Consider the following 25,089-nt stretch of genomic DNA (forward strand, 5'->3'; position numbering starts at 1 on the left):
TTTTTTTTTTAAACTGTAAACTAAAATATAGAAATGATCAATCCCTGAAAACTGTAGCTAAACACATTCAGATTTTTTTCCTTTGTCTCACCTTTTCCAGTAATGACTCAGATGCATATAAAGATCAAATATCAGTATTACAAAATGAACAAGACCTGATGAGAGAGGAAGCCCAGAAAATGAGTAGCCTTTTACCAACTATGTGGCTTGGAGCTCAGAATGGCTGGTAGGTACCAACTCTTTTAATATTAGAAATCTTTAGTCTTTCATTTTTGCTTTTGAAATCAGAAGATAACTAAAATGTGGTAAATACAAACACAAAGTGCTTATTAAAGCAAAGAATTTTATATACGCACAATTTTGAGGTTATGTTGCAACTACCTCATAAACTGGACTTTGACTTGCATCGATTCTGAATGGTAAACCATATGTTTGTCACAGGATGTTCCTTTTATATAACATTCTTGGAAAAAGAGGTAAATAAAACCTTAAAATCTGGGTGATCTAGAAATAGGAGATCCTGAACAACAAAAGGTTTATATAAGCTAGAGTGTGTTCGGGGAATATCAAGGATTAAACAATCTCTTTGGCTTCAGGAGGGCCCAATTGTAAACATAACTTCTAGGAAAACCAGGACAAATCAGAGTCTGAAAGCTTAGGAGATGATAACAAACATTATAGGACTTTGTAGTAGTGTGGGGAGTCTTACAGACTTGTGCTTTTCGTAAGGTTAAACAGGATCACTAGTACATCTTTTCCATAAAGGTCTCCTACTACAAAATGAAGGTTTGGCATACTTTTTCTTTGAAGGGTCACATAAGACATATGTTAGGTTTCGTGGCCATATGATCTTTGTAGCAACTTCTCAACTATGCTGTTGTGGTGCAAAAGCAGCCACTGTGTTGAGGTGAACTGGTGTGGCTATGTTCCAATAACAATAAAACTTACGAACGCTGAATTTCATATGTCTCGTATGTCATGAAATACTCTCCTTTTGATTTTTTTCCAACCATTTAAAAATGTAAAGACCATTTTTAGTTTGCATAGTGTACTAAGACAGGTAGATGGCTAGGTTTGGCCTATGGGCCTTAGTTTGCCACTCCCTGATGTAAACCACTCTGTCATCAGAAAGCTCAGTATAGTGGAAAAGTAAGACTATTTTTTTTAAAAGGTTTCTAGCCAAGGATTCTGAAGTATGGGGTAACCTGAGACTAACTTAACCAGGCGTTAGTTCTGGCTTTTCATTCTTTGTATGTTTCTGTTTGCTTAAGCAGCTTATTTCTCTGCTTTAGGCCTACGCTTACTCTCATTATTGTTTTTTCCTAAGATTTTTATGTTACTCTTCTTTCCTTCTGAAAGAACTTTGTGTTCATTATTAGATATAAACAACTACTTGATGTTCCCTATGCCTTACCAGTCTTGATTTTGTTCTTGCAGTTTGTATGTCCATTCATCTGTAGCCCAGTGGAGGAAATGTCTCCATTCTATTAAACTTAAAGATTCGATTCTCAGTATTGTGTAAGTTTTATTTTAGAAATTCTTCCATTCAAAAATATGTATTTTGGTATAAACTAGATTCTAAGACTATTAAAGTTAACATGTACTTCATGACTAAATCAGTATCCATATTTTTTTGTAACCCTCTTTATGAGTGAGATTGAAACTCTAACTAGGAAGTAAACCGGAGAACTTTAAGTATAAGAGAAAACTTGCCAGGTTGATTCCTCACCATACTGAGAGTTCTTTAGTACTTTGGGGGAGAAAACCAATTAAACCCCATTAATTTATATTTGTTTTAGAGTATTCTTTATACTTGGTGAATATGTTGATTGGGGCATTGATTTACTAGTCCTTTCCTGTATGTTGACTACTATCAAAAGTCAGTTTGTCTGTTAGGTCCACAGAGCTGACTCTGTTAGTTCTACTTGGGGTGTGTGTCTCTGGTCTGTGGACCTTTTGTTGGTAGTCTGTGATGGGAGGAGGAACTTGGGCTAGAAAGTGAAACAACTGAGTCACCACACATGCTTTTTATTTAGTTGAGCTGACATTTTCATAGCAAGACTTTCTCAGTGAAGAAAAGAATGATGTTCATGTAGGTTCTCGTGTAAGCTCCTAATACATCACAGACTGGTCTTCTGAGAAACTCTGAACTAGCTCGGTAGCATGCAGTGTCTTCCATATTCCCAGATGGAGAGTTCTAAAATCCCCATTCCTGTTTGCAGACATGTGAAAGGAATTGTGTTAGTGGCCCTGGCTGATGGTACCCTTGCAATCTTTCACAGAGGAGTTGGTGAGTTGTTAAGAATATATAACATGTGTGCTAATTTGTTGCTTTGCAAGAGCATTTTCAAGCAGATTGGCTTCTTATGTTTTAAAGAAATCATACTTAATAGGAGAAAGAATAAAGGTTTAAACTGAATACTAACCATGTATGACATCAGTGAGTATGTGAGTTCTTGCCTGCAGACATACGTTAATAGTATACCTCGGTGAAAACCTGTTTACCGTAATGAGAAAATAGTCCTCGTGGTCCTCTTATATAATGTGCAATGGAGGTATTTGTTTTTCACTCATATACTTATTCAGTTAGGAGAAATTTAGTGAGAGGATATGTTTTCTTTTGCCCAGTATTTTAAAAATAATTTGCAACCACTTACATTTGGAATGTTTTTAAAAAGAAGTTTTAATTGGGTAAGGTTTAATCATTTTCATGTTACGTTCTTTATATTCTTCCCCTTTAAACCAGTGTTTCTACCATCTGCACACAGAAGGATGGTGGTGTCAGAAAACTGCCTTGAGTGAATTAAATTAAGGGAATTGAGCGTGTAACTCCTTGGTACATGTATCAAACAAAAGTGATATTTCATTTCCTACCTACTAGAATGGTAGATCAGGGAAACATTATAAAAACGTAGATCCACTAAATTCAGATTTTCACAAGGCTTTTCCCAAAGTCTCATGTCCTTTGGGGCCTCAAGAAATGTGAGGTAGGTGATACGCAGGTGCTAGAGGTTGCTGGTTAATGACTCCATAACAAAAAGAGAGGCCTCCGTTTTACCTTGTTCAGGCCCTTTTATAGACTATCTGAGTTTAATCCTCACAGCAACTTAAGAAGAAAATTCTATTGTCACCCTCACTTTATAGATGAGGAAACTGAGGCACAGAGTGCTTTAGTCACTTGTTCATGGTCACTCACTAGTGAGTAGAAGAACCTAGAAAAAATGGAATAATAAATATTTTGGTAAACTGAATCCAAAATTATATTGAACAAGGTAAACAAAATACATTTACTAAGGATACATGTGAAGTCCTACATTTGGGTTCCGAAGAGTAGATGGAGGAGATATGTCTGAAGAGTGACATCAAACTCAATACGAGTTAACGTCCTAAGCCTCATAGAAATTAGAGTCCAGAGCAGGGCTGGTGATAATCCTGCTCCACTCTAGCAGATCAACATTAAATGGATCTGGACAAAGCGGAGTTAGGATGAAGATTCCATAAACTGTGGTGTGCTTGGTTTTGAAAGGAGAAGACAGGGCAGTAGCAATGAAGTGGGACTGGATTTATTCTGTGTTTCCATTAGGCAAAGCTATAGATTAATGAGTGGTTACATACAAGAAGGCAGGCAGACTTTAGCTAGGTATGGGGAATATTTTTAAGACAATTATAGCTTTCTTACAATGGAACAGCTGCTTTGTGAGGTAGTATGTTTTCTTTCACTGAAATTGTTCAAGCAAAGCAAGCTTACAGTGGTTGGTTCTCGTTTGTATGTATTTCTGTCATCACTAGAATTACAGTATGCATAATTCCTAAAGTGTTAGCAATGCATTGCCCTTGACTTCTACCCAAGAAGATATATCAAAATGCAAGTGAGCGAGAGCAGTGTTATCCCCAAAATAACCTTAAATCCATTCTAATTCTTGAAATATTATTATAAACAGGTAACTTATAACTGATTTATCACATCACTGCTGTTGAGAGCATGGGGGTCCAGGTACTGGGTGACAGGTTGAACCATATGACCTTTGAGGTCTCTTCCAACTTTGCAGTTTATAGAACAAAAGAACTCAATCTCTTTAAATATACACTGAATACATGGTATCCGGGGGATGCTTCATCAATAAATTTAATTACACACCCAAATAGAATGTTTCTTGGATTAAAATTGAGTAAAAGGCAGTGTGCATAAACTAATCACCTGTTTCTTATTTTAAAGACGGGCAGTGGGATTTGTCAAACTACCACTTGTTAGATCTTGGACGACCTCACCATTCCATCCGATGCATGACTGTGGTACATGACAAAGTTTGGTGTGGCTATAGGAACAAAATTTATGTGGTTCAGCCAAAGGCCATGAAAATAGAGGCAAGTTAACCCATGTTTTCTGTACTTTACTGAATTTGTATTACCTGAAGACCCTAAGGCTTAATTATTTTCTTCTTTAGAAATTGTTATCTGAATCTGCGTGTTTTGGGGTACTCCGGGGATAGTTTGGATGAATTCTCAGCTTTCTGTGTTACTTTACTTCTCCTTCTGCTTTTGACTATGAGTAGGGGAAGTGGTTTTTTAAGAAGGAAGGAAGATTCACACGTGAATGACTAAATGCGTGTCTGAGTATCCGTAGATGCATACATGTATTATTTGAATACATGGTTCTTGAAATGTTTAGTTATGTAGAGGTGGTCTGAGAGCAGGACCCTCAAGTCTCCCCCACTACTCAGTGTGTATCCAGGCAAATCCGTATATGTGTCACAGACTGAGGAATAATATTGCAGTGGGAATTTGTTGTAAAAACAAAAACCTCTTAGCATTAGCCTTGTTTTCTTAAAGTTTTGCCACAATACATAAATTTATTCTAATTGTTTAAGAAAAGAAAAACAGTAGGAAATTTTTAAGATGAAAGTTCTGTCCCAAATCCTGTTCCCAACCCTAGAAGTTCCATTTGGCATTTATGTTTTAGATGTATTCCTTACATGCGGATATCTGTACACACACATACAGCATTGTAAGTTCCTTTTTGTTTAATTATAAACAGGATCTTATTTTGTGTATTGCTCTGTAACAGTACAAAATCCTGAGGTTAAATTCAATCTTTTTGTTGAATGCTGTTACATAGAATGGATGTGTCAGCATTGCTTTCATAAGTTGATATCCTACACAGTGCTGAAATCCAACATCCTTTAGTTCTTCTTCATTTTGTTTTGCAGTCTAGGATAATAGCAATTGTGTATATAAGAGTAACATATTTAGGCTCCTCTTTTAATATATAGTCTGCCAAATTATTGTGCAAATTTGCACAGTTTTTAAACACGAACTCCTACATAATAAAAGTAACATTGTGATTGAACAATCTTTTCTAGAAATCATTTGATGCACACCCCAGGAAGGAGAGCCAAGTGCGGCAGCTTGCCTGGGTGGGTGATGGCGTGTGGGTCTCCATTCGTTTGGACTCCACACTCCGTCTCTATCATGCACACACTTATCAACATCTGCAGGATGTGGACATTGAGCCGTATGTAAGCAAAATGCTAGGTAAGCTTCTAAAGCATTTTATCTTTGTCAGTCAAAGAAAATGGTTTATTTTTAAATGGTCTCAAATGCTGGGTTGAACCAATGAGTAAGTTGCCTCAGGAATAGTGAGCTCTTCTCACTGGAAGTGTCAGGCAAATGCTCCATCTACCCTGTGGTTCTTGACAGAAACTTGGGATCATTTCTGACTCCTCTCTTGTTCCCCACATCTAACCCATCAGCAGGAACTGTCAGGTCTTCCCCCAGAATATCTTAAATCAGTTACGTCTTTTGTTTTGTTTTGACCACGCCATGCAGCTTTCGGGATCTTTGTTCCCCAACCAGATATTGAACCCAGGCCCTGGCAATGAAACTGCCGAGTCCTAACCACTGGACGACCAGGGAATTCCCTTCAATTAGTTACATCTTTATATCTACCACTATTCCCACAGGCCAGGTCACCATTCTTTCCTCCCCAGACGACTATGAGCCTCTTAACTGGTCTTCCTATCTCCACTCCAGTCAGCTTTCTGCATAGTAACCAGTGTGCAGATATCACTGAGACATACCTCCGCTTATGTAATGCCAGCCACTTTCAGAATATTCTTGTCTTTAGGTGAGATGACATTTTGTGACATTATCAGAAGAACTTAAATGGTCTGGACCTCTCTCCTTGCTCACTCTGTTCTGCCCACACTGACCTAAACTCAACAAGTTCTTTCCCATTTCAAGGCCCTCAAATGTGCTGTATCCTCTGTCTGAGGAGTTTTTCTTAGTCCCTTTTTACTTGGCTTTCAGGGCATATCTTACGTGTCACATCCAGAAGAGACCTTTCCTGATCTCCCAGTTTTATTTAGGACCTCTTATACTTTTTCTTCATGGGCTTATCATTACTGTGGTTGTACCAGTATCATACATACTGTCTCTCTCCCCCACAGAACTTAATCTTCATGAAGGGCAGGGACTATCTTTGGTTTGTTCCTTGCAGTATCCTTAGCATCCCAGTCCAGTGCTGTATGACTATTGGGGATGTCACAAATGATTTCTCTGTGAAGAGAGGTTGAACTGCATCAGTGGTTTTTAACTTTTTTAGAGTCGTCGCCCTCAGGAAACCTGATGTGCCCTCTCCCTTGAATCAGCCATATATACACATAGACATAAACTCATTTCAGGAATATACTTTGCCCATAAGTTAAAGATCTCTAGCTTAGACTATTTAAGGTTCCTTCTAACACTGTGATTCTATGGTCATACTCTCATTTCTAGTAAGTAGAACTTACGAGTAACTAGATGCTGTTTGTCGTGAATGTATTATCTGTTTAATAATTTTGCCTCTCAAATCCCTGAAAATAAGATCAGTTTAAAAATTCCCTTGAAATAAAAAAGTGCATTTATTCTTCTAAATTACATGCATATGGTATCCTAAAATTTCTAAACTGCTTTAGACTCACATATATAAACAAGGAAAGAATATAGGTTTTGTTAGCAAAGATTGTTTCTTACCTGTGAAAAGAAAATTAAGGCAAGCAAGAACTTTCTCCGTTTATAAAATGGAAGGACATTTAATTTCCCCAATCTAGTAAACTGTTTTTGTTGAGGTTTTTTTGTTTTGTTTTGTGTTTTGGTTTGTTTGGTTTGGTTTTGCAGCTCCTTAAGTAGATCCTGTATCATATTTCCTGATCCACAGCATCTTCCTTCTGAATGATAATGTAATGCCAGCCACTTTTAGAGTTTTCTTTTTCCATTAACCGTGAATTGTCAGGTAGATGATAAAGCCAAATGAGCGTTCGCCTTGATTGATGTGCACCTTCTTCAAGGAGACATCCAGCTAGCTCTGGTCACATTCCCTCTCTGCTCTATTAGTCCAGCTACTCTTAGGGACTTGGAAGCTAAAACGTCATCTGCTCTAGTTTTTCAATGAAGTGTCTTCTCTCCCGTCATACAGGTACTGGAAAACTGGGCTTCTCTTTTGTGAGGATCACAGCGCTTATGGTGTCTTGCAATCGTTTGTGGGTAGGGACAGGAAACGGTGTCATTATCTCCATCCCATTGACAGAAAGTAAGTACGTTTTTAGGTGACTGTCACAGGAGAGTTGTGGGGAACAGCCTTGTCTGGAATTCAGGTAGAAGGAATTGTTTAGTTATTGGCAAATCTGTGGCAATTCAGAAAGTCAAACTGATGGCAGAGATCTAACTATTGTTCCTTCACTCTTTCTATGAAATTTATAGACTCTAGCAAGTATATCAGGACCAATATTTACAGTTAAAAGTTTTTCACTGTGAGAAACTCTTTCTCATTTCAGGAATCATGGTCCTGTTTCATCTCAAATAATGGTTGATGTCCATTTTTTCTTCCAGCTTTATTGTACTAGTATCCAGAAACACTACCTAACTATCTAATATCCTAGTTTTCCATATCTCTGTGGCAGTTAGTTTAGGATATTCCATTTGGCTTAAGAGTTGTGGGAGAAGTTTCTTAGGAGGTCAGCAAATCCTTCCTGACATTGGAGACAAGACATTTACCTCTGTTTGAAAAGAATGTGAACAATATGTACACTGTATGTTTTTTATATTTGCTTCATTATTATTATTTTTGTGAACAAAATGTGCATTGTTTGTTTTTCATATTATGTTCCATTACATTGATCATTCATTAAATAAGTGTTTTTGTGTTGCAAAATTCATGGGCAGGGAATGATTTGAAAAAAAAAAAGTGCCATAAGTCCATAAAATAAGTCAATAAATAAACACCTCAGAATTTTCAGGGGAAAGGAGGAGGACTGGATGGTGGTATATCTGAAGCCTTTAAAGAACCTAAATTCTTTTTTTTTTTTTTTTGGCCACACCACGAGGCTTGTGGGATTTTAGTTCCCCAGCCAGGCAGAGAACCCGTGCCCCTGACAGTGGAAGCAAGGAGCCCTAACCACTGGACCACCAATTTAAAGAACCTAAATTCTTAATCCCAGCTGTATTTTCTACAACTACTTATAAATCTACATGTTTAGATCACTTCTTATATCTTAAGAGATTCCAGGATCCCCAGAGTTCATTTCAGTTCTTTACAGACCAGAGTTCCATTTTAGCATAGTTACTTGCACGGGATTTCTTAAAGAAAAGGGGGAGATATTAGCATTTAGAAAATGCTCCCCAGTAAGTTCTCATTCACTTAAATTGCTTTATAATTAAGAAAAGCAAAATCACAGTAAATAAATTGTCCTTTTTGAGCAGAGATATTCTTTAGAGGCTTTGGTAAGAACTTTGTGTGTTTCTTGGTATTATACCAAGTTGGATTTTGTTAATTTAGTTAGGAGTTTTGAGCTCCTGAGTTGCCAGATAGAAGACGCTGAGAGTGGCATCTCATAGTAATCCTTCTCCTCCCTGTCATGCACCTCTCCATGTCCCCTTTCCTCCTTTCTCACTTTAGCCGTAATCCTCCACCAGGGACGTTTACTGGGGCTGAGGGGTAAGTGCAGATCCTGAACCACACTCTTCTTTCTGGCTTCTCATGGCCACCGTGAGGCCGTTCTCACGTCTCTAGATGCCCTCTTGAATGTTCCTAAATGTCATCCACTTGCAGTCACTGCATTGCAGCAGGTGTTTTTTTGTTTCTGTTTTTTAATGTGTGTTACGTGGCCACCAAGCGACTGCTCGGCAGCTTAGTCTGTTTATCATCTTTTGTTGCAGCTGACCTTTCTTCAGACTTTGTTTTCCCTCCAATAAAAACACGAAACATCTCTGAACACTGTCATTAATCTACATTGTTTACTCCTGTTACCAATCACGTTTCTTTCATTTACTTACTGGTCCATGGAATGGGGATGTTTTGTGAGTCTGGTCATTCTAAAATAATTCAGCAAACCGTCAGTCTGGTGTAAATAAAAGCTACTCTATTGTACTGGATGGATCCTTTTAAACACAACTTTTTACTACCCCTCAAGGGAGATATTCTTACCACAAGGGAGAAAAAAATCAAAAGATAAACTATAAAAATTCTGCTAAAAAATATACCTATTTACTTTAAGCTATATAACCGGTTAGTTTTCTAAAATGAGGATTAAAAAACAAAACAGACATACCTAAGAAATCTTTTCTTTTATTAACTAAAATGATTTTTTTAAATTAATAGATGTGTTTGAAAAGTAAACTTAGCCATTGCTAGACTGGCAAAATCCCCTACTCCATTTACTGAGAAACTTAAAAATAACTAGCATGCTGTATATCTTTTTTTTTTTTCCAGCTTTGTCTTGAGTTGGCATTGCTGCCCTTGTTTTATCTCAACTGGCTGTAGCTTTTAGATAATATCATAAGGATTAACCAGTAATCTCTTGCATCATGACTGTTTTCTAGGGGAAAATATTTGGTGTTTGGTTTTCTGTTGTAGCAAATAAAACCTCAGGAGCATCAGGAAATCGTCCTGGAAGTGTCATCCGTGTATATGGTGATGAAAACAGTGATAAAGTGACACCAGGGACATTTATACCCTATTGTTCAATGGCACATGCACAGCTTTGCTTCCACGGGCACAGGGATGCTGTGAAATTCTTTGTGGCAGTCCCAGGTGAGTTAGATTGTTCTATTGAGAAGTTGTGTGTCCAATTGACTGTTGAGCAATGTGCATTTGAACTGCACTGATCCACTTATACACAGATTTTTTTCAGTAGTGAACACTACACTACTACACGTCCATGGTCGGTTGAGTCTTTGGATGCAGACTGTGGACACAGAGGAACCATGAATATGGAGGGCTGACTATTAATTTCACTCAGATTTTTGACTGCGCAGAGGGTCAGTGCCCCAACCCCTGCATTATTCAAGGGCCAACTGTAATTGTCTGTCCCTTGGTTCCTCTACCGAGTCTAATACTAAGTACTGAAATGACGGAGAGCTCCAGTATAACGCGCGCAATGTTCTATAACGGAGGTATGACTCAAGTGCTATAGAGATACTTGATAGAAGCTGTTTTGGAATCTCTCCTCTACCCCAAAAACAAACTTGATTTTAGACTTCTTTACTTTTGAAAAGCAATGGTATTATTTTGTCACTGCAGAATGCCGAAAATGGTTTTGGCCTCATAAAGGAGATTTCTAGAAAGAAGTCCCTATCATCAGGGCTATGTTCAGGAAGAGGTGGAAAATGTGCTCTGATACCTTTAGCGCTGTGCCAAGAAACAGCAGGAGTCTGGGGTTCTGGGCCTTTACCACTTGCCTTGTTGTCTTGAGCAAGTTGCTTAACCTCTGATACTCATTTCTTTATTTCCTAAGTGGATGTGATTAATATCTGCTCTGCCAACCTCATTTGTTGTAAAGATTAATGAAAGGGCTTTGGGAACTCTAAAGCACCATCCAGATGAAAGGTGGCAGTGATGACGTCCAGTGAAAAATGTTCTGTCCCTTGAGAATACTAAAGTGATGTTACCGATCATCTGTAAGCAGGACCTATGTTTTGGATTTTTTTTCCCTGTAAGAGGCAAGTTTAGGAGTCAGACAAAGTTCAAATCTGGCTTTGCCACACCAACTGTGTGATGTTGGACATGGTGGTATCTCAGTGTATTAGTCAGGGTTCTGCCGAGGAACAGAACCAATAGGGTGTGCGTTCGTGTGTGTGTGTGTGTGTGTGTGTGTGTGTGTGTGTGTGTGTGAGAGAGAGAGCGAGCGAGTGCAAAGAGGGGGAGGGAGGGAGAGAGAGATTGATTTAATTTAAGGAATTGGTTCATGTGATTATGGGGGCTGGCAATTCTGAAATCTGCAGAGAAGGCTGGCAGGCTGGAGGCCTAGGAAAGAGCTGATGTTTGCAGCTCAAGTGTAAAGGCAGCCCGGAGGCAGAATTCCCTTTTCCTTGAGGGACCTCTCTTTTTCTCTTAAGGCCTTCAGCTGATTGGCCCACCCACATTATGGAGAGTAATCTGCTTTACTCAAAGTCCACTGACTTAAATGTTCATTATTTCTAAAAAATACCTTCACAGCAGTATCTAGACTAGAGTTTGAGCAGATGTCTCGGCACCAGAGCCAAGACATTTGACACATAAAATTAGCCACTATAATTTTTCCCAAGGATGTTCCAAAGATTAAATGATTAAATGTATATAGTATAGGGTTGGCACATGGTACCCTAACCAATTATTCAGTATTCTTAACAACATGGTAATGAACTTCTTGAAATGTACATGTATATTTTTGTATAGTTATTTCCTCAGAATAAACTTATAGAAATGGAATTTTCTTTTATTTTTTGGCTGCGTTGGGTCTTAGTTGTGGCACGTGGGATCTTTCGTTGTGGCTCATGGGCTCTTGTTGCAATGCGCAGGCTTCTCTGTGGTTGTGGCGTGTGGGCTCTCTGGTTGTGGCATGCAGGCTGCAGATTGTGTGGGCTCTGTATTTGTGGCGCAGGGGCTTCAGAGCATGTAGGCTCTGTAGTTGTGGCGTGCGGGCTCAGTAGTTGTGGCACATGGGCACATGCCCTGCGGCATGTGAGATCTTACTTCCCCGACCAGGGATCGAACCAGCGTCCCCTGCATTGCAAGACGGATTCTTAACCACTGGACCACCAGGGAAGTTCCTTTTCTTGCTTTTTTTTTTTTTAAAAAAAAAATAATGCCATAGAGTCCCCTTTGAGTCTCCTTTATATTTCTCTAATCCCCTTCCCTTCCTTCTTTCCTGTCCATCTATAACCACTATCCTGAAGTTGAAATTTATCCTTCTGCCCATGTTTTTGTATTTTTACTACATTGGAACATATCTATAAACAATATATAGTATTTTTTGTATTTTTAAGTCTTATGTTACATATATATTATTCTGCAAATTATTTCTCATTTTTGAGATTTGTTAATATTTATGCATAAAAATCTAGTTCATTCATTTAACTGTGGTATTCTAATATCTGAATAAATATGCTACCTTTTATCCATTCTCCTATAGATCAACTTCTAGGCTTTTTCTCTGTTTTCCCTCCACTATTAAAAAACAGTACTGCAGTAGACCTTCTTGTGCATATGGGAGAGACTTTTCTGTTGGGTATAAATCTGGAAGTGGAATTGGCAACATTGTTGTTTGTTGGCCAGTTGGCCCTAAGGATTAAACCATTCAGGATGGCCTTAATATCATACCACTGTGCTCTTGCTTCTGTGGCAAAACTAACTAGTCTGCTAACAGAAGTTATCTCTAGCAGGCTTGATTTCTTCTAGAGTATAATTGAATAACGCATGAATGAGGCACTGTGAAAATAAATCAAACTGTCCTATCCATGTCCAGCATAAATTGTTTGTAAAGTGTTTCACATCATGGGACTCTGTCCTGTTATCACCTAAAGGCGCGGTCTGTGTAGTTCGACCAAAGGACAGCAGACCTGGCAAGAAAAAATACCCCACACTCATAGAGGTTATAGTGTCAATGATATTTCAAGGTTTCTCTCTATCATTTCATGCTTGAAGATTCTACATTAGAACTTAAATGTTAGAACAAATTACACATTACCCAGTAATTTTATTTGCATAATCTAAATTAAAAATAAGATGTACTTTTCTTAAATATGAGGAAACCATGGATTTGAAATCAATTCAAATATTAATTATGAATATCCAAATTCATAAGGCTTAAGTTGAAGACTTTTCTGTCTCTTACGTAAACACACATGTACCCTTCCAGGGGAGAGATCTTTCCACTACCCCTCAGATAAAACAGTGTATTATTATAATAGTCTGAAGCAGGCAGCTAAGACCAGCCGAGCCACATACAGATTTCATACTGGATTCTGGACCTATTTCTGTTTTAGTACAAAATAGCTTTACTTGGATTTCAAACTGGGCTTCCATGACCTTCATAGATGTTTTCTGATCATGCAGAGGCTTCTAACATCCCTAGTACTTTGCCTGTATTAGAATGTACTTACCTTGTTCAGCTTTCTGAAAATATTCAGAAAAAAATGAGTCTCTGCCACCCCAATCCTTGATAGGTAATATTCACTTCTGTTCCTGTATAAATAGGTCAAGTCATCAGCCCACAAAGTGGCAGCAGCGGCACAGATCTAACGGTTGACAGAGCAGGGCCATCTGCGCAGGAGCCTGGCAGCCAGACACCCTTGAAGTCTATGCTTGTCATCAGTGGAGGAGAGGGCTACATTGACTTCCGAATGGGTAGGTCATTGCTTCTGGGGGCTTTGTTTCCACGGTTCCGTGATGTGGATTTTCACCCACAGTAAGCAAGAAACTCAGATACGTGATTTCTAAGAGGTTTTCTTTGAACTCTTTACTTGGAAAATGATTTTATATTTCTTTTTTTCCTACTTTCATGATTTTTTTTTTCCTTTTTATACCAAGGTGTGTTTATTTGAAGGAGCATTAGAAAACAGCAGGGTTTGGTCGTATGTTGAGGTATATGTGAAGAGCATATGGAGTCAGAAGGCCTTGGGGAAATCATTCAACCTCCCAGAACCTCAGTTTCCTCACCTGCAAAGTGGAGAAATAAAAATACTTCATAAAGTGTTGTTTGTAAACAAATTCATTTCATTTGTTCATTTTCTCACCTTGTAAACAATAATTAGCTACTGTGTACCTGTTAGCCCTGAGCATGAGATACAAAAACAAATCAGACAAAGTCTCCCTGCAATAAGTTACAGAACAATACAGCTATAGAAACATGTTAATAAATTACAGTGTTACAGATGCTCTGATGGGGAGTAGTCAGTTTTTCCTAGGGGCAGGGGAAGAAGGAAGTCAAGAAATGATGCTTGAGATGACTCAGTACTGAAGAGCATGAGTCTGAAGAATTGGGGTGGGGATGGTATGGGGAAGGCTGGGGAGACTGGCATGCCAAGGTAAGAGATAGCTTGACCAAGGCTTAGAAATGGAGGACTTTAAATAGAAGAGCAATATGATTATATGTGTGTGTAAATGGATTGGAGGTGTAAGACTAGAGGTAGGGAATGGGTTAGGAAAAAATAAATGAGTAAGGTAGAAACAGTAGGAGTAGAGTAGCACTGTGATGGGGAATTGGTAACTGACAGAATGTGAAGGAAGAGGTAGTGATCCATTTACTTAGAGTTAATGACTATCAGAACAGAAGCAGCAGATCTGGAGGGAGTGGAATGAGGAGTTCTGTGTTGGACATGTTGACCTTGGAGTGCACGGAAGTTGGGAGTTATCTAGGTGGAAGATGTCCACCGGGCTTTTGGGTATAAGGGTTTCATATCTCAGGAGGGAGGAATATGAGGACTACTGACACGCAGTGGTACTAAAAGTCACAAGGGTTGATGAGTTCACCCAAGGAGAGTATGTAGGGGCCAGAAGAAAAGGTTCTAGGATAGAGCCCTGCTTTAATACTGCACTTAAAGAATCATGAGAGCTTATGAAGGGATCTCAGAAGGAATGGCCAGAGAGGTTTCAAAGAAAACACTTGTGGAAGTGTAGTGCTTTGTAAACTGTAAAGCACTGTGATGTAAATTTATTTATTTGCTATAAATAAAGGAACCTTTTGGACTGGCCTAAAATCACAATGATTGAAAAAGTTTCTAAACGTAAGGCCTTAGAGAATATAATGTTGTAGACTGGTGACTAATACTTCAGTTTTAATTCTGTTAAAAAAAAAAGAATATAAAATTTAGGGTCATATAAATGACAGTGTGCCGCATGTAATTAGTATAAACTAAAATTTCTGATGCAGAAGGCTTGTTGACACATTTTTAAGGCAGGGCTTTTAATGTTAAGGTTAGGAATGGTGATGTCAGTAGGAATGGAGTCACTTCAAAGTGAACTGACTGTTGGTGCAGAATTCCTTTATAGAGAGAGATGGCCTTCACTTGGCTGGGTGATCTGGAACTTTTTCTTCGATTGCAACATGGTAGCCTGAGCCATACTAAAGAGTATGTCAGTAAAATCTTTATGTGGTCTTTTCATTTCCACTAAAAATTTCTAAAAATTGCTTAACCAGGTTTGTCAGTATCTCTAGGTAATCCAGCCTGAAAAGCAGAATTTGTCTTAAAGCATAGGTTGATTTTAATAGTAAGTATACTTTTTTAAAATTGAATTTGATCTTTTTTTTTGCTCCATTTCCTTTTTCGTATCCTGTAATATTTTAACTATGAGAAATTGATCTCAGAAGTCTTTTTCAGAGGTTAGGCAGTGATGATTGTGACGCATGGCATTTCTTTTACTGTGTTCTCTGAAATGGGCGTCAGACGAGTTTTATGCATGCTGCTCATGGACTAACCATGAGTCTGATGTGCATCAGCCTGTATCTTCAAAATGCTTAACCGGAGTCTCCGTTTCATCCACCAGGTGATGAAGGTGGAGAATCAGAGCTTCTTGGAGAGGATCTTCCACTCGAACCTTCTGTCGCCAAAGCGGAAAGGAGTCACTTGATAGTGTGGCAAGTGATGTATGGTAGTGAGTGAACCCATAGGAAACAGGTGGCGACGGGGAAGCCACCTCTTCTGCATGGTTTATTTTCCCTTTTTCCCTTTATTTAATGCTCTCTTTGTGAAATAAGTTTCACCACATAATGTATGAGCATTTTTTTTCTGTTAACTATGCTATAAAATCTGTCCTACTGTAACAATACAGGAACTAGCTGTTTTACTGCACCAGTGTTATAGGCAATTTCAGTATATTATGAACAAATCAAAGAATGTTTACTTTCTGCAAACTGGTGAATTTTAGAAAGCAATCCAGTTGTGGTTTACTCTGCCACAGCTAACGTCACTTACTTCATTTGATGGGGTCACTTTTTAGCTATCACTCGTAATGAAATTAATGGGAACACTTGACAAATGAAACTGTACCATTAAGTACAATAGTAAAGTTTTCCCCAATGTATTATAAAATTGACACAAACTACTATCAGGTAGATTATCAGGATTTATCTAAATGTCCCGAGAGGGCTAAAAGCTAACTGTAAATTACTTTAACTTTCACTTTCAGATCTGACAAATCTTGTTTATATGGTATATAAAACTTTGTTTTCATCAGATTTTGCGGGGGGGGGGATTTTATATTAAAGAAATTAAGACTACACTATTTAAATAAAAGTTTCTTGTTTCTGACTTATTAGAGCTCTAAAGTTTATGAGGCCTGCTTCTCTGAATAGTCTGGGTTTTTTTTTGTTTGCTTGTTTGTTTGTTTTTGAGACTAGTCTCACTCATTTTCATACTGACATGTTTGAAAGGTTTATTATTTATAAGGCTTGGAAGATACACTTCAGCAATGGGAGGATTTTTTTTTAAGGAAATTGTGTTTTGGATTTCTTGTATCAATGGATGATGGTGGTTGGATGAGTTTTTTTCCGTGTAAAAAATTCACTTGTTTACCAGTTGTTCTTGGACTGCTCTGATCAGTTATTAAGAGTAAAGCTGTAGTGGTGATGGAGTATGGCCTAATGAACTGAACGAGAGATTTAATTAGAAACGGTATTTTCCCTTGTTCTGTATAAAACTACACGACTGCCAGTACTTGATATTCTGTATGTAAATGGTATTTAAGCTTTTGTGCCCTTTTGAGATTAAAATGCCATCCTCAATGAAGAAGACTTTGAAGGAGAAGAAGACAAAATAGCATAAAGTAAAAGTTGACATTACAACCTTTTCACTCACAATGCCCATTTAAAAAATACAGTCCGGGTATAATTGATTTTCTTGTTTAATACGTTTTAAAAAACCATTATGCTGCAGTTTTTTTCCCTCTCAGACTTCTTGAAAATTTATGATTTATCATTCTTAATCCATTACTTTAAGCAAAACTAAATATAAGTTTAAGCACTGTCTTAAAATATGAGGTTATTGGACAAAGGCCCCCCAGTCATCGGAAGGACTGCTTCAGGAAAAGGAAACAACAAAAGTCTCAGATTGTCTAAGCATCCTTAAGGACCAGTGACTTTTTTCCTGAACTGTAATGGAAAGATATTTGTACAAAGTACTACCAGTGTCTTTTAAGCATATAGGTGATTAGGCTAGATTATAAAGTACACAGGATTTAATGCGCCAGAGGAGGCCTTTGGATCCATTTGGCCACAGGTGTCTATAAGCACATTATGTACACAGTACAATTGTGGCCACTTTAGATGGCTAGGAGAAAAAAAACTTTTGGTAAAAGCTGTGTTAAAAGGATAATTTTTTTACTTGAGCTACTTAGTCACTTTTTTCAGGGCACCAAAACTTAGGTCACTTTTCTATAGCTTATAAGCTATGTTTTTATTTTATTTTATTTTATAAATCTGAGCCACTGTTGGCAATACCTTAAAAAAAACCCCACATTATTAAATATTTTGGAGGAATGTTGTATAAATTCACAAAAAAGAGACACCAAAGTGTTTGGGAATTTTAATCCCAAGAAGTAAACATCCCAGAATCAGACCCCAGGTACTGTTTGGTCTTTTACATGTTTCTATGACTGACTGTAATTTAGGAAATCAGGAGTTAAAGATGAAAAATGCAAACATGTTACAATGGTTGTTTATTGCTCTTTCTAAGCTTACCGGCTTTAACTTAAGGAATATAGGTGTGTGTAGTTATTTTATCTAAAATTGTCAGATATCTGTGGCCCTGTTTAACTTCAGGGACTAGAGAGTGCAAAAATGTCTGTAAAATTTGTTTTAAGAGCTTGTCTTTGTGTTTGTAATTTCAGTTAAATATCTTTTGCAGATTGCTTTACTTGCACCTTTTCCCCCAACAATAGGCTTATATTCTTGTAGCGTTCACTTTGGTCAAGGTGGTAGCCTTAGGAAGAAAATGCCAAAATGTAAGCTTCTTGTAGGCTGCGAGTGGTTGGTGTAATTGCCTATAGCTACCACATCAGTGGTAAAGAAGAGGCTTGAGTACCTCAGGTTGGTCTCTCCATGTAAAAAAAAAAATTACCCCTGTTGGAAGAAATAAGGAATACCTGAGAATTTTCTCATTCTGTTATGTTTGGGTTATGTGTGATGTTGAACCATGTGAAATTTCCGATGTTCAAACATGGCTGATTTACAAAAACGACAGTATCATATACATCAACGTAGTACTCGCTGCTCAGTGCAGGTTCAAATCCCTATGAGGCAAAGGGATAATATTCTTTAGGAACTCAGTTTTGAGTGTTTTTTTCTAACTTGTGTGGATCTAAATTTTTAAAATAGGAATGAATATCTTAATAGCTGCAGCTTGTTGAGACTGTAAAGCATTTTGAGTACAAAATATGCAGCACATAACTTTTCACATGAAGCGTGTTTGCATAGAAAAGGTTAAGATATATTCTCTCAGTTTCTGTGTTGTTCATTTCTTGTAAAGGTCTTCCTGCGTGTGAGAATGGACTCTTTAACATAGGTTGCCTTAGTGACAAAACAAAGCAAAACAATTGTCTCATAATACTAACTGTCCTAAAGAACGTGTGTCTTGCCAATGCTGTGGAACTGAATATTTATTTCCTTGTGAGTATTATGACCATTACCAAAGGATTCAACCAGATTTAGGGCTCTTCTTAATTGATTATGTTGAGAAAGGGACTCGTTTTGGTCCCAGTTTGTACTAAGGGAAGAGAAGAGAAGAGAAGAGAGAATTAAATGTGGAAATCATAAATGCTTTTCTAACAGGGTTATGCTATTTTGTGACACTAAATGTCTTTTCTTTTCTTTTAGAAAAATTAAGTTTTTATTATTAATTTTGTCATACACGTCTCAACACTTGAATATATTTTAGCCATTTTATGGTCTGAATTTGTTTTTTGTCCAGGACATTTTATTCAGAATTTTACTTGCCTCTATAATCTTAAAAATGGGTTCTAGAGGGTCCCACTTGCTGTTTCTTTAGAGGCTGATGCTTCATTTCTATGAGGAAGAAGCTCACTTAGCAATGTAGTTATTTCAGTATTTATTTCTATTATGGAATCCCTGGGGTTCAGAATGTAACTTTGTACATGAAATATATATAAATATGTATATGAAACACGTATGAGGAGTGTGTTTTGTTTTGCTTTTGCCTTTCCCAGGGGTCTGACCTTGATTTATATTTGAAAGTCCAATAATCATCTCCCATCAAACATGTCGTTTCCAAGGGTCAGGACTGTCGCCATTTGGCACGGGCTGAGGGTGAGCAGTGAGCAGTACATGAAGAACATGTTTGCTTGGCTCACGTGTTTAGGTGACATATGAATAATAGACAGTGGGGCTTTCTGGAAATGTGGGCGAGCTGAGTAACAAGCCACACATGATACCAAGGCATGCCATTTGCCAGACTACTCAGTAATAAGAGGCAGGCTGTAATGTAGATGTTAATAATGTGGTGTGCTTATTGTGGCCCATTTGCTTGGGAGAGACTCTGGAAGGAAGGATGATCATAAAACTAATCATGTGGGAGCCCAGTGTGAATCCATATTCAGTACAGTGGCACTTAGTCTAATGTCATGCGCTTTGTTTACAAGATTGTGGGGTTCTGACATGATAGTAGAAGTAGTCCTGATTGGCACGTGATAAGGACAGTTCACTAGATGAAGGCACAGCCATCTCTCCAGTGAGGTTGGATGCTCTAGAATATAATGAATAGCCTGTCTCATTCCTACTTTACAGGACCTAACCTAACTGCCCCTTAGTCCTTTGGGGCCTGCCAAGTCACTGTTTTGGAAGTTTTTTTGTTTTTTTTTTTTTTTTGCGGCACGCGGGCCTCTCACTGTTGTGGCCTCTCCCGTTGCGGAGCACAGGCTCCGGACGCGCAGGCTCAGCGGCCGCGGCTCACGGGCCCAGCCGCTCCGCAGCATGTGGGATCCTCCCAGACGGGGGCACGAACCCGCGTCCCCTGCATCCGCCTGCATCAGCAGGTGGACTCCCAACCACTGCGCCACCAGGGAAGCCCTGGAAGCTTTCTTTGAGCCTCGCTGAATCATGTTCCTGATTCAGCCAGTCTCTAGTGAGAGACTACAGTAGCAGCGCAGGACAGCAAACTTTCATATTAATTTTATTGAGGGAACAGGACAGGAGCCCTGTAGTCTCACCTGGAACTGTAGCCCTCAGTCCCACCCAGTGGTGAGACTCTCTTTCAAAACTTAGTGGAGGGCTTCCCACCCACAGCTCAGGGTGGGCAGCAACTTCACAGAAAAGCTGCAGTTCTCAACCAGGCCAAGAGAGGGAGGTGTGGCCAAAATCACCCAGGAGCTAGCTCCAGAATGAAATTATTTCCTTCTTCCTCTCACCTCAGGAGTATCAGATTCTACTAGTGTGTTTGGTAAAACAGTTACCCTGGTGATTCTGATCCTTCTGTTGGGAATAGCTGCTTAAGAGGAACTCAAGCAGCCCAGCTGGATTCACAAACATCTGTTTTCCAGGAGCACAAAGCTTCTTCATTCTTAGCCATTTATTACCGGCACATGGTGACCTGCTAGCAGGTTCACCCCAGACTCAACCCAGTGCTCTTTCCTTTTTGATTTATGGATAATTGAAGTTTAGGGTACTTTGAACTTAACTGCTACATTAAAAGCTTAAAGGGAATATTTCATCTCCATTCATTTGGTAAGGCTATTTTTTTCATAGAAAAAACTATAACCTTTTAGTTGTTATGACTAGCTTGCATATGCATAACATCTAATAATTTCCTCAAGGTGTTTACTCCATAAATTCACAGGTGATCCACAGGGCCACCCTTTGGAGTATATTATTGTCCTCAGGTGAACCAGAGGCCTAGCCACAGGAGGGCCCTTGCCCATTGGTAAACAGGTCTAGCTGAGATAAGTGAAGTCCCAGGGTCCTCATATATTCAGAGGTATAACCAGACTAACTCCACACTAGAGGCTACTGCAAGTGTGTTGGGAAAAGTATTAGATCTCAGATCAGGAGATTTGGGGTTAAGTCCTGAGTCTACTGTTCCCTAACTTTGCGACCCTTCACTAGTCACTTAACTATTCTGTTTCCTTACTATAAAAGGAGAGTAACATCCCAAAGGGTTCTTGTGATGGCTTAATGAAGCAATGGTGTGATGGCAGTCGGCACATCACCTACCCCCACTAGGCACTCAACACCAGGCTTTGGCAGGTGGTCCCTACGTATCAGGTGTGTGAAGATGAGTAAGACACCTTCAAGGAGATTAGGGTAAGAGAGGAAAGTAGACACGAAAATGGTAAAGTGGAGTCAAGTATTAGGGCCATTCGTTGAGGCATTAGCTGAAAAATGATACTGGTATGGTGTTTGCTTGGCTATTTTGTAACGTGGTAAGAACAAGGGGGAAACTGTCTTCAGTCCTTATGTAGTACAGAATATTCTTATTTCCAGTCTTTTTATCAGTGTTCTAGACCTTGGCTGTCCTAAAGGAACTGTGTTAGGAAACAGAGTTACCTCAGGTCTATTGGACCTTTCAGGGAACGCCTTTCTCTCTTGCCCCAACACTCCCCAATTGAAGGGAAAGAAGTGTTCCATGGAAATTAAACACAGGAGGAGATCCATATTCTCTTTTTCATCTAAGAGTGCATTTCATTCCTGTGCAGGCACACCGAGGGACATGTTGAAACATGAAAACAGTGGTGTGCTTGACAATTTTAGATGCCATCAGAACGTATTTTTTCAATATCTGTTTTTCATAATGCTTTATGACAAGAATTAAACTCCTAGTCACTGCATATAAACAGGTAGAAAGAAGACACACAGGACTAAATAAAATATGAACATCTGATGCACAGCAGGGTGTGGTACGGTGGCAAGGAGGATTATACGCTTTCTACGTGATTAAGAAGCTTATGGGACTTCCCTGGTGGTCCAGCGGTGAAAGACTTCACGGTCCCAATGCAGGGGGCCCGGGTTTGATCCCTGGTCGGGGAACTAGATCCGCATGCCACAACTAAGAGCCCACGTGCCGAAACTAAGAGCCCGCATGCCGCAACTAAAAGGTCCCGAGTGCTGCAACTAAGACTTGGTGCAGCCCAATAAATAAACAAATAAATATTTTTTTAAAAACTAAGAGGCTTAGCATTCCTCCGCCCAAGGAAGATCACAAACCCTCATCTGTTAAGATTTTTGCAGGCCATCTCAGGTACAGAAATCCCCAAAGAGAGTGGAGCAGTCTTTCAAAAGCTTGAATTTTGGTCCTCAGGAGTATTGTAGTAATGATCCATCATTCAAAGGATTGTTGGAAAGATTAAATGAGTTAATGCACTGCTCAACAGTAAACAAACATTGCGTCCTTTCCCCACTGAGGCCTCAATTTCTTTTCCTATTGTCCTTTCTCATTAAACTTACTTTTCTTTACCTTTGGCTAGCCCAAAGTGACAAATCCTGGAGTGAATTTTCAGCTGCTGGCCTTTTGCTGTATTTTGGCCCATTATGCTTCTGTGGAAACAGGCGTTCATTCTGTAGGAAATCTACATTTCTATCTTGGAGAGTTTGCCTGGGGCTGTAAATAAGGAACTAGGAGCAAAAGTTTGGCATGTTCTTCACCAGAAAAGACTCCAATATTGATTCTAAGAGGCATCTCAAACATCCTTCCTGGAGGGGCCCGGCTGGAGATAAGCGGAAACGGGGCAGATGCCTCAAGGCAGACCTTGGCTGATTTAGAGACCCAGTCCTGGGCTTTTACCCAGTTGAGGGTTTATCAGACTGTTCTGCCTCGTATTATGTCCATGTTTCCGGGGCGCCAAGGTGACAGCCCTTTCTTTGAAAGACCACTATGGTGTGGTATGATGGGAGCCAGAAAACATCTCAAAAGCCGAACCTTCATAAAGAACCAAAGGTCCTAGCCTTTCCCTGCTACCGATCCATCAAAAGTCATCGCTCTCTCTGGACCCTCAGCTTTCCTTATCTGTAAACGTTGGGACTTGGCTCAGATGAGCTCTAAGGCTTCTTCTAGGGTGATATTCTTTGAGGCTGGGTCATCTGTGCCATGTGCAGTTTGAGTTGTGTGGACTAACGGCCTTCATGCCCAGCCAGACCCTTAATGGAATTTGCGTAGCCTACACCACGCAGTAAAACCAACTGCTTTGATGCACCAGTTTGTCCCTGTGCACCAGTGTGTCCCTGAGGCATCAAAGTATCACTCCCATGAATGGAAGGAATATGTCTTATTAAGAAGAGAGACACTTGACTTCTATGGGTCCTGAGCTTCCCTTGGGCGTCCATCTTTCCCTTCCTGAACCTGGGAACAGGTCTCCAGAAGTCTACTTTAGAACGTCAGCTGAGCCTTCAGAGAGCTTCTCCCTAGGGCCCTTTTGTGGCATCACTTGCGGAAAAAAGAGAAAGCCTGAGAAGTGATGCTTAATTAGGGAGGATCCTTGGCTTCCCAGTATGCCCCCCCCCACCCCCACCCCACCCCCCGCCAGAGCAGAAAAGGGGTGGGGGAACAGGAAATGAACTTGTTTGGGAAAGTGGCCTTGCTATGGAGAGGCTGGGCTCTGCTGCCCTTTGAACACAAGGTGGCGCTGTGGTGGGCTTAGCCTTCCAAAGACTGCTGGCCCCTCATCCCTCCCCTTCATCCTCACCAGGCTGTCCATCCCAGTAAGGCAGGCCGGACCAGATCAAGAAGGGTGCCTACTGGGGGTCAAAGTGTACAGATAAGGTAAACTGGTTCCCTTTACTAACAAGCAAGCAGAGGCCCAGAGTGGCTGTTATCCAACAGCAGAGATTGAAGTGTTCCTTCTACTAGACTGTCTCTAGATTCTCATAGCCCTGAGTTCTCACTCCTTTCATTCACCAGGGGTAGGGAAAACACCATTTCTGAGCCTCCCCAGCCAAGGCAACCTATAGCCCAGGAACCCAAAGGGAAGGCAGGTGGTCTAGAGCCTGGGACCCTGCTGAGGTGAGCAGGGGTAAAATTTTATGGGTAAGAGAGAAACACTGGCCCAAAGGATTAAAGGAGGGAATTTTTGAAAGTATCCATACCGCCAATTTCTGGTTTTTGAAGTTGCAAAGGAATTTCTGCTACCGCCACCTCTGAACAAGACAAAAGGAAACGGCATGGAATCAGCTTAGTGAGTTGCTTCAATGAGAAACTTCATCCAAGGCTGATAATAAATAGGAGTTACATAACTCAGTAGGTCACAGCACCAACTAAGCCCTTTATAGGCCATCAATCCACATTTATTTCCTGGATTTTATAACCACTGCTGAAAAGGAAACGAGGAGGGCGTGAGGATTAGAGGGAGAGAATCTGTGTGACTGGAATAAATCTCCAATTGCCTCCCCTGCACACCACCACTCAGTTAACTCTTGGAGGGGCTTGCCGAGTCACAGTGCATCCAGACACTCTGGGCCTCGTGCCAGGAAACTCAGACCCCTGTCCCAAGCTGCTGTGAGTAGCCACGAGCTTTAGGCTCTCATTTTCTCTCGGGCCCTCATTTTTCTTGTTTTCTTTTTTTGCGGTACGCGGGCCTCTCACTGTTGCGGCCTCTCCCGTCGCGGAGCACAGGCTCCGGACGCGCAGGCTCGGCGGCCATGGCTCACGGGCGCAGCCGCTCCGCGGCACGTGGGATCTTCCCGGACCGGGGCACGAACCCGTGTCCCCTGCGTCGGCAGGCGGACTCTCAACCACTGCGCCGCCAGGGAGGCCCGGGCCCTCATTTTTCTATTCTGTAATATGTCAGGGGGTTGGGTGAGTTCAAGGTCCCTTTCTGCCCCTACGATTCTAAACATTAGGAACAAAAGAGTGGAAATT

General features: G+C 40.0%; 1 protein-coding gene across 9 annotated transcripts in view; it reads left to right on the forward strand.

Moving 5' to 3' along the window:
* SPAG9 (sperm associated antigen 9) overlaps positions 1–19,410 on the forward strand; it is a 149,112-nt gene extending 129,702 nt beyond the window's left edge. For 5 of the 9 annotated variants that reach the window (XM_029210897.1, XM_029210899.1, XM_029210903.1 and 2 more), the window contains 10 exons: positions 101–226; positions 1,438–1,518; positions 2,223–2,290; positions 4,217–4,365; positions 5,361–5,532; positions 7,454–7,567; positions 8,933–8,971; positions 9,890–10,066; positions 13,490–13,639; positions 15,779–19,410. In XM_029210897.1, the coding sequence (XP_029066730.1) occupies positions 101–226; positions 1,438–1,518; positions 2,223–2,290; positions 4,217–4,365; positions 5,361–5,532; positions 7,454–7,567; positions 8,933–8,971; positions 9,890–10,066; positions 13,490–13,639; positions 15,779–15,894 (1,192 nt within the window). In that variant the 3' untranslated portion in view covers positions 15,895–19,410. Of the gene's footprint in view, positions 1–100; positions 227–1,437; positions 1,519–2,222; positions 2,291–4,216; positions 4,366–5,360; positions 5,533–7,453; positions 7,568–8,932; positions 8,972–9,889; positions 10,067–13,489; positions 13,640–15,778 lie in introns of those variants that run through there. The other 4 variants (XM_029210900.1, XM_029210904.1, XM_029210898.1 and 1 more) reach the window with 3 other exon arrangements.
* The last annotated feature ends 5,679 nt before the right edge of the window (positions 19,411–25,089 follow it).

The sequence above is a fragment of the Monodon monoceros genome, unplaced genomic scaffold (genome assembly GCF_005190385.1).
Source record: "Monodon monoceros isolate NGI ecotype Baffin Bay Population unplaced genomic scaffold, NGI_Narwhal_1 Super_Scaffold_9, whole genome shotgun sequence".
Classification (NCBI taxonomy): Eukaryota; Metazoa; Chordata; class Mammalia; order Artiodactyla; family Monodontidae; genus Monodon; species Monodon monoceros.